The 12,004-nt window shown below is 36.1% G+C and overlaps 2 protein-coding genes across 5 annotated transcripts in view; both read right to left on the bottom strand.

Moving 5' to 3' along the window:
- Positions 1-106: 106 nt before the first annotated feature.
- Positions 107-1,939, bottom strand: LOC131437889 (ATPase H(+)-transporting accessory protein 2). Its single transcript, XM_058607541.1, has 5 exons — positions 1,813-1,939; positions 1,407-1,630; positions 1,238-1,351; positions 783-1,181; positions 107-721 (listed from the first exon to the last, which is right to left on the bottom strand). The coding sequence occupies exons 1-5, from the start codon at positions 1,886-1,888 to the stop codon at positions 542-544; spliced, it is 993 nt and encodes a 330-aa protein (XP_058463524.1). The 5' UTR covers positions 1,889-1,939; the 3' UTR covers positions 107-541.
- A 1,214-nt stretch (positions 1,940-3,153) lies between these two features.
- Positions 3,154-12,004, bottom strand: part of LOC131437857 (protein RUFY3) — a 48,249-nt gene continuing 39,398 nt past the window's right edge. For 3 of the 4 annotated variants that reach the window (XM_058607510.1, XM_058607516.1, XM_058607493.1), the window contains 2 exons: positions 3,923-4,139; positions 3,154-3,857 (listed from right to left, as the gene is read on the bottom strand). In XM_058607510.1, the coding sequence (XP_058463493.1) occupies positions 3,450-3,857; positions 3,923-4,139 (625 nt within the window). In that variant the 3' untranslated portion in view covers positions 3,154-3,449. The remainder of the gene's footprint in view (positions 3,858-3,922; positions 4,140-12,004) is intronic. The other variant, XM_058607484.1, reaches the window with a different exon arrangement.

Here is a 12,004-nt window from a genome sequence, read left to right as displayed (position 1 = left end):
TTTTGAAATAGTTTTCAAACTCCACAAACACAAACAACGAAAAAAATGGTTCAAGTATAATTGTTATCCATCTAATGACTGTCATCTAGACCATATTGATTGTATCTTTGCTTGGGGTGGAATGATTCCTTTATTCAATTGTTGGCGATAAAATTCAAAAAACAACAACAACAAAAATCTACCGTTTCTGTGCCAACTTCCACAACTGTACATCATCTGTAAATTAATCCTACGAAGCGAACATACTAATCCTATCTAGGAGAACGGATACGGCAACTGCATCACTTTGATCTGTATCATGCGATGAAGGTAAGAAGCTAGAAAAATCATCGCGAATGACACGAATTACAGATTACAAAAGAAAAATTTCACGGTGAACAGAATTGTACGACTTTCAAATAGACACCACATAGTTATGGCGATAGTCTTTATGCTTACTAACGATACAAATTTACGCTACGTCCGATAGTAGATGTTTCTATACGAAATACAGGATGGTAATTGCTGATAACTACCTGAAGTAGCATTTCCTTTGGGTCATTTAATTATCCTTCTTCATTCTGGTCGATGTCATACGGTAGATTATGGAATCCCTACCTGGATCCATGGTAGCGATGGCGATCGAAATTGCTAACAGCGAAAACACCAAAATGACACTGAACCATAGAACGATGTTGAAGATGACCGGATAGTTGCTGTCGTACTTTTGAGCAATGTTGAGCTGTAAACAATAGCAATATTAGTAACATGTTTTTAGTATAATCGATATTATCCGAATTTACATCATCTGTCTGCTTCGGTGGTTCTGCCTGTCGTTTGGAGCGAGCCAGCGGTGCTTCAGTAGATGTAATCAACCCAACAACAACTGCTTCGTCGAAAGCTTTATTCGCTGCGATTCGCAATTCTTCCAGAGCGTTGACAAACAACTTATTAGCCTCGATGTTAGCCGGCGTCGATGGTTCATGTGCAGCTAGGATAGCCTCAAACGACACGCGAATGATATGAACAGCCGGAATGTTTTCATCTGTGGATGTCACTAGCAGATCACTTAATCCATTGATGAACGAAATCTGACGCATGAAGTCCGAATCGGCTTTGTTAGACTTTGGCTTTAAGTAACGTGGTTCTACTTCGTCATCATCCGGTTGAACAGTTCCCAAAGGTGTTGAAAAACTATCCGACTATAACGAGAGTATAATGTATAATTCCCAGCCAATAAAAATTGAGATAATATTACCGATTCCTTTAGATCAATTTCAAAACTTATCCCGTGGTGATCAGCTGACTTCTGCACTAATTCACTAATTGTTTCCGAAGCAGATCCACCGTACAGCTCATAGGTGTGAGCTCCCTAAAGAATACATATATGATTATTCAATTATTCTTATTACAAACACATGATTTACCTCTAACTTGAGCGACTTGATTCCTTCGGCTACAACAACGACGACACCGTTAGCCATATTGAACGGATCCTTGACAGTCAATCCATCCCAATCGGAAAAGTGAGAAACTGAATAACCAAGTGAGGCACCAAAAACGTCCGACAAGGCTTCTACATCCACTTGATTTTTTCCATGGAACTCCAGAGCCTTTGGTGCCGAAATGATCGACAGTTGATCACAATTAACTAGAACAAAATTTGCTTTTAGTTGAAATCCATTAGACGTACATAACATCCCAGAAGACGATCGATCAGATGACTAAATGTAAAACCAGAGAACGCAATTTTCGAAATTCCGGTATCAAACAATGACATTAGGAATAAAGCACGCTAGTGAATAATCCTATAATATTAGAAATACCACAAACCTGCGAGAAACAGCGAAAATAGGAGGAAAATCGTCCGTGCCATCTTTGCTGCCAGAACTTTTGCACCAATGGTCATATGACGTTTTCGCTTTCCACAGTGTTTCTATTGTATCGATTTCAATGGTTCATTTTCCACGATGTACCCCTTCACATGTGACTGTCGGAGTTGTCAGAATCATAAACAAAGCATGATGTAATAATGGAATGGTGCGGTATGGTAGGTTGGCAAAAGTATTACTTTTTTTAATGCATGTATCGCTCTATGATGCCTAACCTTACTATCCTGTTATATTTATATAGATTTCAACGCAAGTACAAACGCTCTTATACTTAAACTGTTTATTTTGTCAGTATAGAGTTGTACTTAGTGTTCAAAATTTAAAAGCGTTTTCCCCACAATTCACATTTCTAAATATTTCATCGTGAAAATTATTAGAAAAAAATAAATATATATTTTTAGAAATAGATATTCGTGCAAGTAACGCAGCAGCGTCGACTACGTTCCGCCTGAATATACGGACAAGTCCGAATACCAGAACGATTATCGAACAAAGGCGAAGGGAAGCGAACGATGATCATTGACATTCGTTGTATTTTTGATATTCGAGCAACATTGTTCCAAATATTTCATCGTGAAAATTTTACATATGTAATGTAAAAATGTAATGTAATACTTTGATGTACCATTGATGTTAGTAAAAACATTTTGAAGGTGTCGTCACAAACAATCAAGGAAATAGTTATTAATAATCAGTGGCGTACCGAGAAAATTTGGCGCCCCGGGCAAAATAAGATTTGTTGCACCCCTCGTTGGTTTAGTGAGCAAAACAAGCTCAACTCCATCTCCGGAAGGATGACTTGGACGACCAAAAAAAAAGTTCCCAGGGATTGATTTGCCGTTCCCCTAAAAACGTTGCATCTGGGGCAACGGGGTTGAACAAAACCTGCCAGGAACTATGAATACTAAAAGTTTTGATGGCATTTCATCTACAAAATATTATTTTTTATCGACGATTTTCAACTTTTAATGATTCTAATCGATTATTTCTATATGTTTATTATTTCAATTTATTTACAACTCGGTCAGCCAACCTCGCACAAAACTCGGCCAATCTACCGCAATGAATGTTTTCGATAACTACCACGATTAACAAAACTAAAAGTAAGATCGCACTGGAAACCGATATGACATTTTGTAATATTTTGAATAACCAAATCATTATTTTTTCTTAACGCAACTAAAGCATTGTACTGGGCTCATTTCCGGCATAAATTTGTTTCAGATGAATGGCATCGAATCAGTGAAATAAAGGCGTGTAGATAATACTTCATTTAATCTATATTTAAAATAAATATTTGTTTCGTTCCAATATTCTTAAATTTCTACGTATATTATACATATAAAATAATTATCTCTTCGTGATTTAAAATGTTTACCGCTACAATTTCGCATCGTGTTTCATTTGAAAATATGAATATTTTTATCTGTAAGGCATTTTAACAGCTTTGCACTTCGGAGTATTTTGCAACTACAACATAGGCATCACAAACTACTGAGGCCTTTAACGACTAAAACGCATAATTTGGACGAGTGGACGAGTTTTGCACTTTCCGTGTGATTCCGCCGATTTTCTCCTCTACATATTAGCAATAGGTGCGGAACTACTAGCCAACTTCTGCCAGCATGAGTCACAAACCCGTACCGGATGTCCGTTCGACTCGCCCGGTATTACAGCCACATGTTCGGAACAGTTCGAACAAAAAATGCTCCCACAACGGCGACAGTGATGTTTTCTGCGGGTGATACTGAACTCCTTATCACAACCTCGGCAATTCGTGACAGCTTTGTCCGGAGTCCACGAACCACCGTTGTTTGTTTCGGTATTGGATTTCCCGTCGGCATTCTGGTAATTAATCTTTTCTTTCAGCTCGGATATCTGCAATTTGCTAACACTTAGTTGCATCCCAAGTTCCTCCAACGTTCGTTGATCTTCCTCCCATTGTTTGCGTAGTTTCGTGAGATCCGAACTGGTATGATTATGTTTCTGTAACAGACAACGAGAAGTTAAATGAAAAACGACCTATAGTTTATAAGTTTCAAACAATGCACCTTCAATTCATCAGTCATCTGCCGAGCTTCGCTTTGTAGAACACTGATTTGTTCCTTATGTTTAATTTCGTTTTCCTGCATTGCGGTTCTCCATTCGCGCTCGATACGAAGATCAGCTTCGGCACGTGTCGCTCGTTGTTCACAGGACACCACCTGGAGGGACAGTGTCTGCGAGGTCTCCTGCAAGGCATTCAGACTGGCCGTTTCAGAGTTGAACCTAGGTGGTGTAGTTGAGGATGAGGATGATTGTATTTTTACAACTTAACCATACTATTTCTATCTTTAAATAGTATATTTTTTATTCGATTGATTGATTGCATTGATCTTATATGTATTTTCATTGAAATGTACAAACAAAAAATAGTTTTACTAATTTGTGTTTAGTTCTTAATTTTTTTTTCATTTGCTTTCGTGTCTCGCTCGATACAGACATAAATCATTTCCGTCATGGACAGCAGTAACAAAGATCAGTGGTTTCAAGGGCTTCGTTAGAGTCAGTTAAAATTAATTTAAGTAAACAAATTGACTGAGGCTGATGGTAAACAAATCGGACAGTTTTCAGTTTGAAATAAAATGGAACAAAACTCGAAACTGGCCGCGTGGTGGTGGAAAACCCTGTCAGAACTTCGCCTAATAGCGAAATTCTGAGCGATTATGAAGAGATAGCTTCATCAAAACAGAGAAGGTCTGCAAAAAACGACTATCGTTATCGCTATCGCCAAAAATAAAAATTGATGATAAAACTGAGATGCCGCTATCTACGGTTCATGAAGTCACTGCTACTGTCAGTCAGGAATCAGAATTAATTCAAGCACTCTCCGAAAATCAAGATTGTTGCTCAGGTAGTACAAATTTCGAACAGTCGACTGCAGTCTGGTAAAAATCATCGGCGTCATCTGATCAGAGCTTATAAAAGACATTTTCAATGACTCAAAATAGACGAAAATTACGAGAAATAAATGTCACTCTCAGTTCCGCTTGCAAATTATGAGAACAAAAAGCATGTCCAGTTAACGACATACGCGGAACAGTGTTTTAAGAATTGTATTATTTCTTTTATTTATCATTTCAGTCATTTGCGGTTTTCAGTGTAAACCGCATACTGTGAGGTATCGATATTCAATCGAAGCTTCGAGAATCGATAATGACAGAAAATGATTCACATCGATTTTTACCTGTTGGTGCTCGTATCTATACAGGCCCGTACCCAGGATTTCGTTTTGGAGGGGCCCAAAGATAAAAAAAATAATGCAACTGAAGATTACTGATCTTCTCAATTCTCGGTGTGCCTTTTACGAGTTTTTTTAACAGACACTTTAAACTTTTCCACTGGAACTGTTATTGTATTTCTTTAGGTGTCTTGTTATTTCTGTAACACATTATATCGGAAACATACATACGAAAAATCAGTTCACTTTAGTGTCTGGTTCGATACAGTCATGAGTCGCTTAAATTTGAAAGAAAAGTGCGTTATCTACAATATTGACACTGTAAAACAAATTCTGAGAACGAAGTATGAATTGTCAAGCTATTCGCACTTTTAGTTAATAAGTATTCTGTTGTTCATGGTACTTAATGTTGAAAAAATCTCAAGGGGGGGAGGGGATATATTAAAACTCCTCAAACACCACCCTCTTGCACACGGGCCTGAATTCAGTTATTAAGGAGTGCGTTCCATTATATGGAAAATAAAATTATTATTGCGTCTCGAAAATGAAATGTCGGTGCGGGACCAAAACAAAAAACCGTCTAAAATACTTGACAATACTTGAAACATAAATATATTTAAATTTTTCTATTTTTTATAACTTATAAAAAAACAGATTTACAATAAATTTAAACAAAACGTCCATTATACGTACCGAAACAATCAACTAGTCGCCAAAAAAGACTCCAATGTCAGATTCAGTATAAGTTATTTGGTACAGCAGGGCAATACCAATATTTCCGGCGAGCAGGATTATGTCTTACGAAAGGTTAAAAAAACAGGCATTGGAATATGGTTTGATTTTCTTCGCGCTTATTAAGGTGTATTAGGACTTGGTTAACTACACTGATTGGCATTCAGAGTTGAGTGTCTCCAAATTTAAAAAAATATATAAAACTAGGTTCAAATCTATTCAACATAAATTCACTGATTTGCTTTGTGCACAGCTCAATTCGGTTTTTCTGCTGAGCGTATTTTTATTCATTTGACTTTTTGGATCTATGTTTCCACTTTGTCATTGCAAAACTGAAGCGGTAATTGTTTCTATCAATATTCAGCAGGAATAAGCTACGCATCCAAAAAAATCCACTCGAACTTGTTTAACATTGAAGAAATTCGATAACTCAACCCTTTAAAGGATCAAAAATCGATACCAAGGATTTTTAATTTGTTTTTTTTTTTCATTGAAATGAGCTTATCTAAAACAGAATAATCAATAAAGAAATTATATTTATTCTAGTTTTGAATTCGTTAGCCCAGCCTTGTGGACTGAAAACGCGAAATGACGCGAATATTTGAAGAGATATGTTTCGTCCTGTTAGAGTTAATTCATTTCGCATTGTGTCCTGCGTCCGGGCAGTTTTATTGCCTTGCGTTTATCAGACACTAGCGAAAAGGATAGTTGGAAGATTTTCCTTGAATGCGGATGCGGCACCGAAAAATTCGACGTTAACATTTCGAATGGGCCCAAAAGCCAAAGACTTTGTTTACTTTCTCTTTCAATTATTTCTTCATTCATCGAATGTTTGTTAACTATCTAGTACTGCTAGCAAATCGAACAGTTTGGATGTCATTCTGCACAAATAGTTTGGAAGTTAACGTGAGAATTGATGAATTCCTAACAGAAGCGAGCGTGCCAAATAGCAGTGGCGTCTCGTGACAAAATTGACTAGTTGTGCACTGCTTATGTGACAGATGTAACAGTTATTTGTAAGTGAAAATTAAAGATTGAGGAATGGAGATTCGCTTGTGTTTTTCAATACAATGAGATAACGATATACTTTCGGATGGATTTTTTTATTAAACATACAAATCTCAGAGCTGAGAAATTCGTTCTCTTCTTTAATCTGTGCAGTAACTCATGTGCACAGCAAAGACACTAACACAGCGACAACAGATACTTGAAATTTTATGTCAAGATAAAAAAAATAATGCAACTGAAGATTACTGATGTTCTCAATTCTCGGTGTGCCTTTTACGAGTTTTTTTAACAGACACTTTAAACTTTTCCACTGGAACTGTTATTGTATTTCTTTAGGTGTCTTGTTATTTCTGTAACACATTATATCGGAAACATACATACGAAAAATCAGTTCACTTTAGTGTCTGGTTCGATACAGTCATGAGTCGCTTACGGTTGGGATGATAGAAGAAGAAACTATATATTGTAATATGAACAATAAATCGACTATTTGGACACTGGTGTCGGAGCTTTCGCGACCAAGGTTTATAGTCTTTCAGCAAGGGATCGTACACCTCGATAAATCGAGTACACCTCGATAAATCGAGTACACCTCGATAAATCGCAATGTTTAACCCTCCGTCCTCTTCGTAGACGTTTTATGCTCCGCAACCCTTGTCTATGCAACATACTTGCCTACTATCTATACTCTGGACGAGTAAAATATAGGAAAGTGACTTAATAAGTTCTGATATATGGCAACACTTGTGTAAAAATGTCATCAAAATCGATTAGTTGAATGTTTTAAAATATGTGCGTCTGAGTTATTGTCATTTGAGTCAATTTGTGCCATTTATAGTGAATTGCAAAATTTGGTTCGACAGAAAATAGAAATATCTTGAGATAATTTTCGTACCATGATTTATTACGACCTTCTGCCGTGTCTTATCTAAACAACAGTATAAGGATAAACTCGCTTCATTTTCTGGTGATGAAGTACCATCGAGGACCACCGATTTTCAATGGTTTTCCGTATTGCATCGTGGTCGTCTAGAATGAATCTCGTTCTATTGTGTAGGAAAACAATGAAAAAAAACTAAAAGGAAATCGAACCTCCAAAAAATAACATTCTCCATCACAACGACACATGTTTAAACTCATCGCGTCAAACATTGGACTTTTTGAATGTAAAAACATCGAGTCGACGGATCATCAGCCGTAGATCCCTGATTTGCTTCTAATGAATCCATTTCTATCCTATATCCGAACATTAAATCAGTTGTTTTTTAAATTTTATATAATTTCAGGAAATTTCACTGACCAATCACGTGACGATAGTAATGCTTTCTTGAATCGCTGTCTACGATTTCAGATTGATGGAAGCAGTATAAGTCTGAACTTAAACGAAGTTCTGTTTGATTGGGATACATTCTGAGTTGTGTTTCTTCACGTCCGGAATAAATCAATTGGCAGAACAATTTTCCCGGATTGAATAAGGTGGTGAGTTTGACTCCTTTTTCTTAGGTAACTTTTAAGCAAATTTTCATTTTTGCTCTACCAATACATTTTATCTAGTCTGTCCCTCGTTAAATATTGATGTAAAGTTAAATTGGGATCTTAGTGTTTATACGCCATTCACAAGGTGAGGTAGGCGCAAAAATTTGAAAGAAAAGTGCGTTATCTACAATATTGACACTGTAAAACAAATTCTGAGAACGAAGTATGAATTGTCAAGCTATTCGCACTTTTAGTTAATAAGTATTCTGTTGTTCATGGTACTTAATGTTGAAAAAATCTCAAGGGGGGGAGGGGATATATTAAAACTCCTCAAACACCACCCTCTTGCACACGGGCCTGAATTCAGTTATTAAGGAGTGCGTTCCATTATATGGAAAATAAAATTATTATTGCGTCTCGAAAATGAAATGTCGGTGCGGGACCAAAACAAAAAACCGTCTAAAATACTTGACAATACTTGAAACATAAATATATTTAAATTTTTCTATTTTTATAACTTATAAAAAAACAGATTTACAATAAATTTAAACAAAACGTCCATTATACGTACCGAAACAATCAACTAGTCGCCAAAAAAGACTCCAATGTCAGATTCAGTATAAGTTATTTGGTACAGCAGGGCAATACCAATATTTCCGGCGAGCAGGATTATGTCTTACGAAAGGTTAAAAAAACAGGCATTGGAATATGGTTTGATTTTCTTCGCGCTTATTAAGGTGTATTAGGACTTGGTTAACTACACTGATTGGCATTCAGAGTTGAGTGTCTCCAAATTAAAAAAATATATAAAACTAGGTTCAAATCTATTCAACATAAATTCACTGATTTGCTTTGTGCACAGCTCAATTCGGTTTTTCTGCTGAGCGTATTTTTATTCATTTGACTTTTTGGATCTATGTTTCCACTTTGTCATTGCAAAACTGAAGCGGTAATTGTTTCTATCAATATTCAGCAGGAATAAGCTACGCATCCAAAAAAATCCACTCGAACTTGTTTAACATTGAAGAAATTCGATAACTCAACCCTTTAAAGGATCAAAAATCGATACCAAGGATTTTTAATTTGTTTTTTTTTTCATTGAAATGAGCTTATCTAAAACAGAATAATCAATAAAGAAATTATATTTATTCTAGTTTTGAATTCGTTAGCCCAGCCTTGTGGACTGAAAACGCGAAATGACGCGAATATTTGAAGAGATATGTTTCGTCCTGTTAGAGTTAATTCATTTCGCATTGTGTCCTGCGTCCGGGCAGTTTTATTGCCTTACGTTTATCAGACACTAGCGAAAAGGATAGTTGGAAGATTTTCCTTGAATGCGGATGCGGCACCGAAAAATTCGACGTTAACATTTCGAATGGGCCCAAAAGCCAAAGACTTTGTTTACTTTCTCTTTCAATTATTTCTTCATTGCTATTCGAATGTTTGTTAACTATCTAGTACTGCTAGCAAATCGAACAGTTTGGATGTCATTCTGCACAAATAGTTTGGAAGTTAACGTGAGAATTGATGAATTCCTAACAGAAGCGAGCGTGCCAAATAGCAGTGGCGTCTCGTGACAAAATTGACTAGTTGTGCACTGCTTATGTGACAGATGTAACAGTTATTTGTAAGTGAAAATTAAAGATTGAGGAATGGAGATTCGCTTGTGTTTTTCAATACAATGAGATAACGATATACTTTCGGATGGATTTTTTTATTAAACATACAAATCTCAGAGCTGAGAAATTCGTTCTCTTCTTTAATCTGTGCAGTAACTCATGTGCACAGCAAAGACACTAACACAGCGACAACAGATACTTGAAATTTTATGTCAAGATAAAAAAAATAATGCAACTGAAGATTACTGATGTTCTCAATTCTCGGTGTGCCTTTTACGAGTTTTTTTAACAGACACTTTAAACTTTTCCACTGGAACTGTTATTGTATTTCTTTAGGTGTCTTGTTATTTCTGTAACACATTATATCGGAAACATACATACGAAAAATCAGTTCACTTTAGTGTCTGGTTCGATACAGTCATGAGTCGCTTACGGTTGGGATGATAGAAGGAAGAAACTATATATTGTAATATGAACAATAAATCGACTATTTGGACACTGGTGTCGGAGCTTTCGCGACCAAGGTTTATAGTCTTTCAGCAAGGGATCGTACACCTCGATAAATCGAGTACACCTCGATAAATCGAGTACACCTCGATAAATCGCAATGTTTAACCCTCCGTCCTCTTCGTAGACGTTTTATGCTCCGCAACCCTTGTCTATGCAACATACTTGCCTACTATCTATACTCTGGACGAGTAAAATATAGGAAAGTGACTTAATAAGTTCTGATATATGGCAACACTTGTGTAAAAATGTCATCAAAATCGATTAGTTGAATGTTTTAAAATATGTGCGTCTGAGTTATTGTCATTTGAGTCAATTTGTGCCATTTATAGTGAATTGCAAAATTTGGTTCGACAGAAAATAGAAATATCTTGAGATAATTTTCGTACCATGATTTATTACGACCTTCTGCCGTGTCTTATCTAAACAACAGTATAAGGATAAACTCGCTTCATTTTCTGGTGATGAAGTATTATCGAGGACCACCGATTTTCAATGGTTTTCCGTATTGCATCGTGGTCGTCTAGAATGAATCTCGTTCTATTGTGTAGGAAAACAATGAAAAAAACTAAAAGGAAATCGAACCTCCAAAAAATAACATTCTCCATCACAACGACACATGTTTAAACTCATCGCGTCAAACATTGGACTTTTTGAATGTAAAAACATCGAGTCGACGGATCATCAGCCGTAGATCCCTGATTTGCTCCTAATGAATCCATTTCTATCCTATATCCGAACATTAAATCAGTTGTTTTTTAAATTTTATATAATTTCAGGAAATTTCACTGACCAATCACGTGACGATAGTAATGCTTTCTTGAATCGCTGTCTACGATTTCAGATTGATGGAAGCAGTATAAGTCTGAACTTAAACGAAGTTCTGTTTGATTGGGATACATTCTGAGTTGTGTTTCTTCACGTCCGGAATAAATCAATTGGCAGAACAATTTTCCCGGATTGAATAAGGTGGTGAGTTTGACTCCTTTTTCTTAGGTAACTTTTAAGCAAATTTTCATTTTTGCTCTACCAATACATTTTATCTAGTCTGTCCCTCGTTAAATATTGATGTAAAGTTAAATTGGGATCTTACTGTTTATACGCCATTCACAAGGTGAGGTAGGCGCAAAAATTTGAAAGAAAAGTGCGTTATCTACAATATTGACACTGTAAAACAAATTCTGAGAACGAAGTATGAATTGTCAAGCTATTCGCACTTTTAGTTAATAAGTATTCTGTTGTTCATGGTACTTAATGTTGAAAAAATCTCAAGGGGGGGAGGGGATATATTAAAACTCCTCAAACACCACCCTCTTGCACACGGGCCTGAATTCAGTTATTAAGGAGTGCGTTCCATTATATGGAAAATAAAATTATTATTGCGTCTCGAAAATGAAATGTCGGTGCGGGACCAAAACAAAAAACCGTCTAAAATACTTGACAATACTTGAAACATAAATATATTTAAATTTTTCTATTTTTATAACTTATAAAAAAACAGATTTACAATAAATTTAAACAAAACGTCCATTATACGTACCGAAACAATCAACTAGTCGCCAAAAAAGACT

Source organism: Malaya genurostris, chromosome 1, assembly GCF_030247185.1.
Source record: "Malaya genurostris strain Urasoe2022 chromosome 1, Malgen_1.1, whole genome shotgun sequence".
Taxonomy (NCBI): domain Eukaryota; kingdom Metazoa; phylum Arthropoda; class Insecta; order Diptera; family Culicidae; genus Malaya; species Malaya genurostris.
Note: the sequence above shows the minus strand (reverse complement) of the source record. Positions and strands in the feature narration are given on the sequence as shown.

Excerpts from the sequence above, each read along its gene's own strand:
- LOC131437889 (XM_058607541.1), bottom strand. The coding sequence starts at position 1,888 with ATGACCATTGGTGCAAAAGTTCTGGCAGCAAAGATGGCACGGACGATT. Across the intron at positions 1,631-1,812 it reads ATTTTCGCTGTTTCTCGCAG|TTAATTGTGATCAACTGTCG; the intron begins GTTTGTGGTATT and ends ATTTTGTTCTAG. Across the intron at positions 1,182-1,237 it reads AAATTGATCTAAAGGAATCG|TCGGATAGTTTTTCAACACC; the intron begins GTAATATTATCT and ends CTCTCGTTATAG.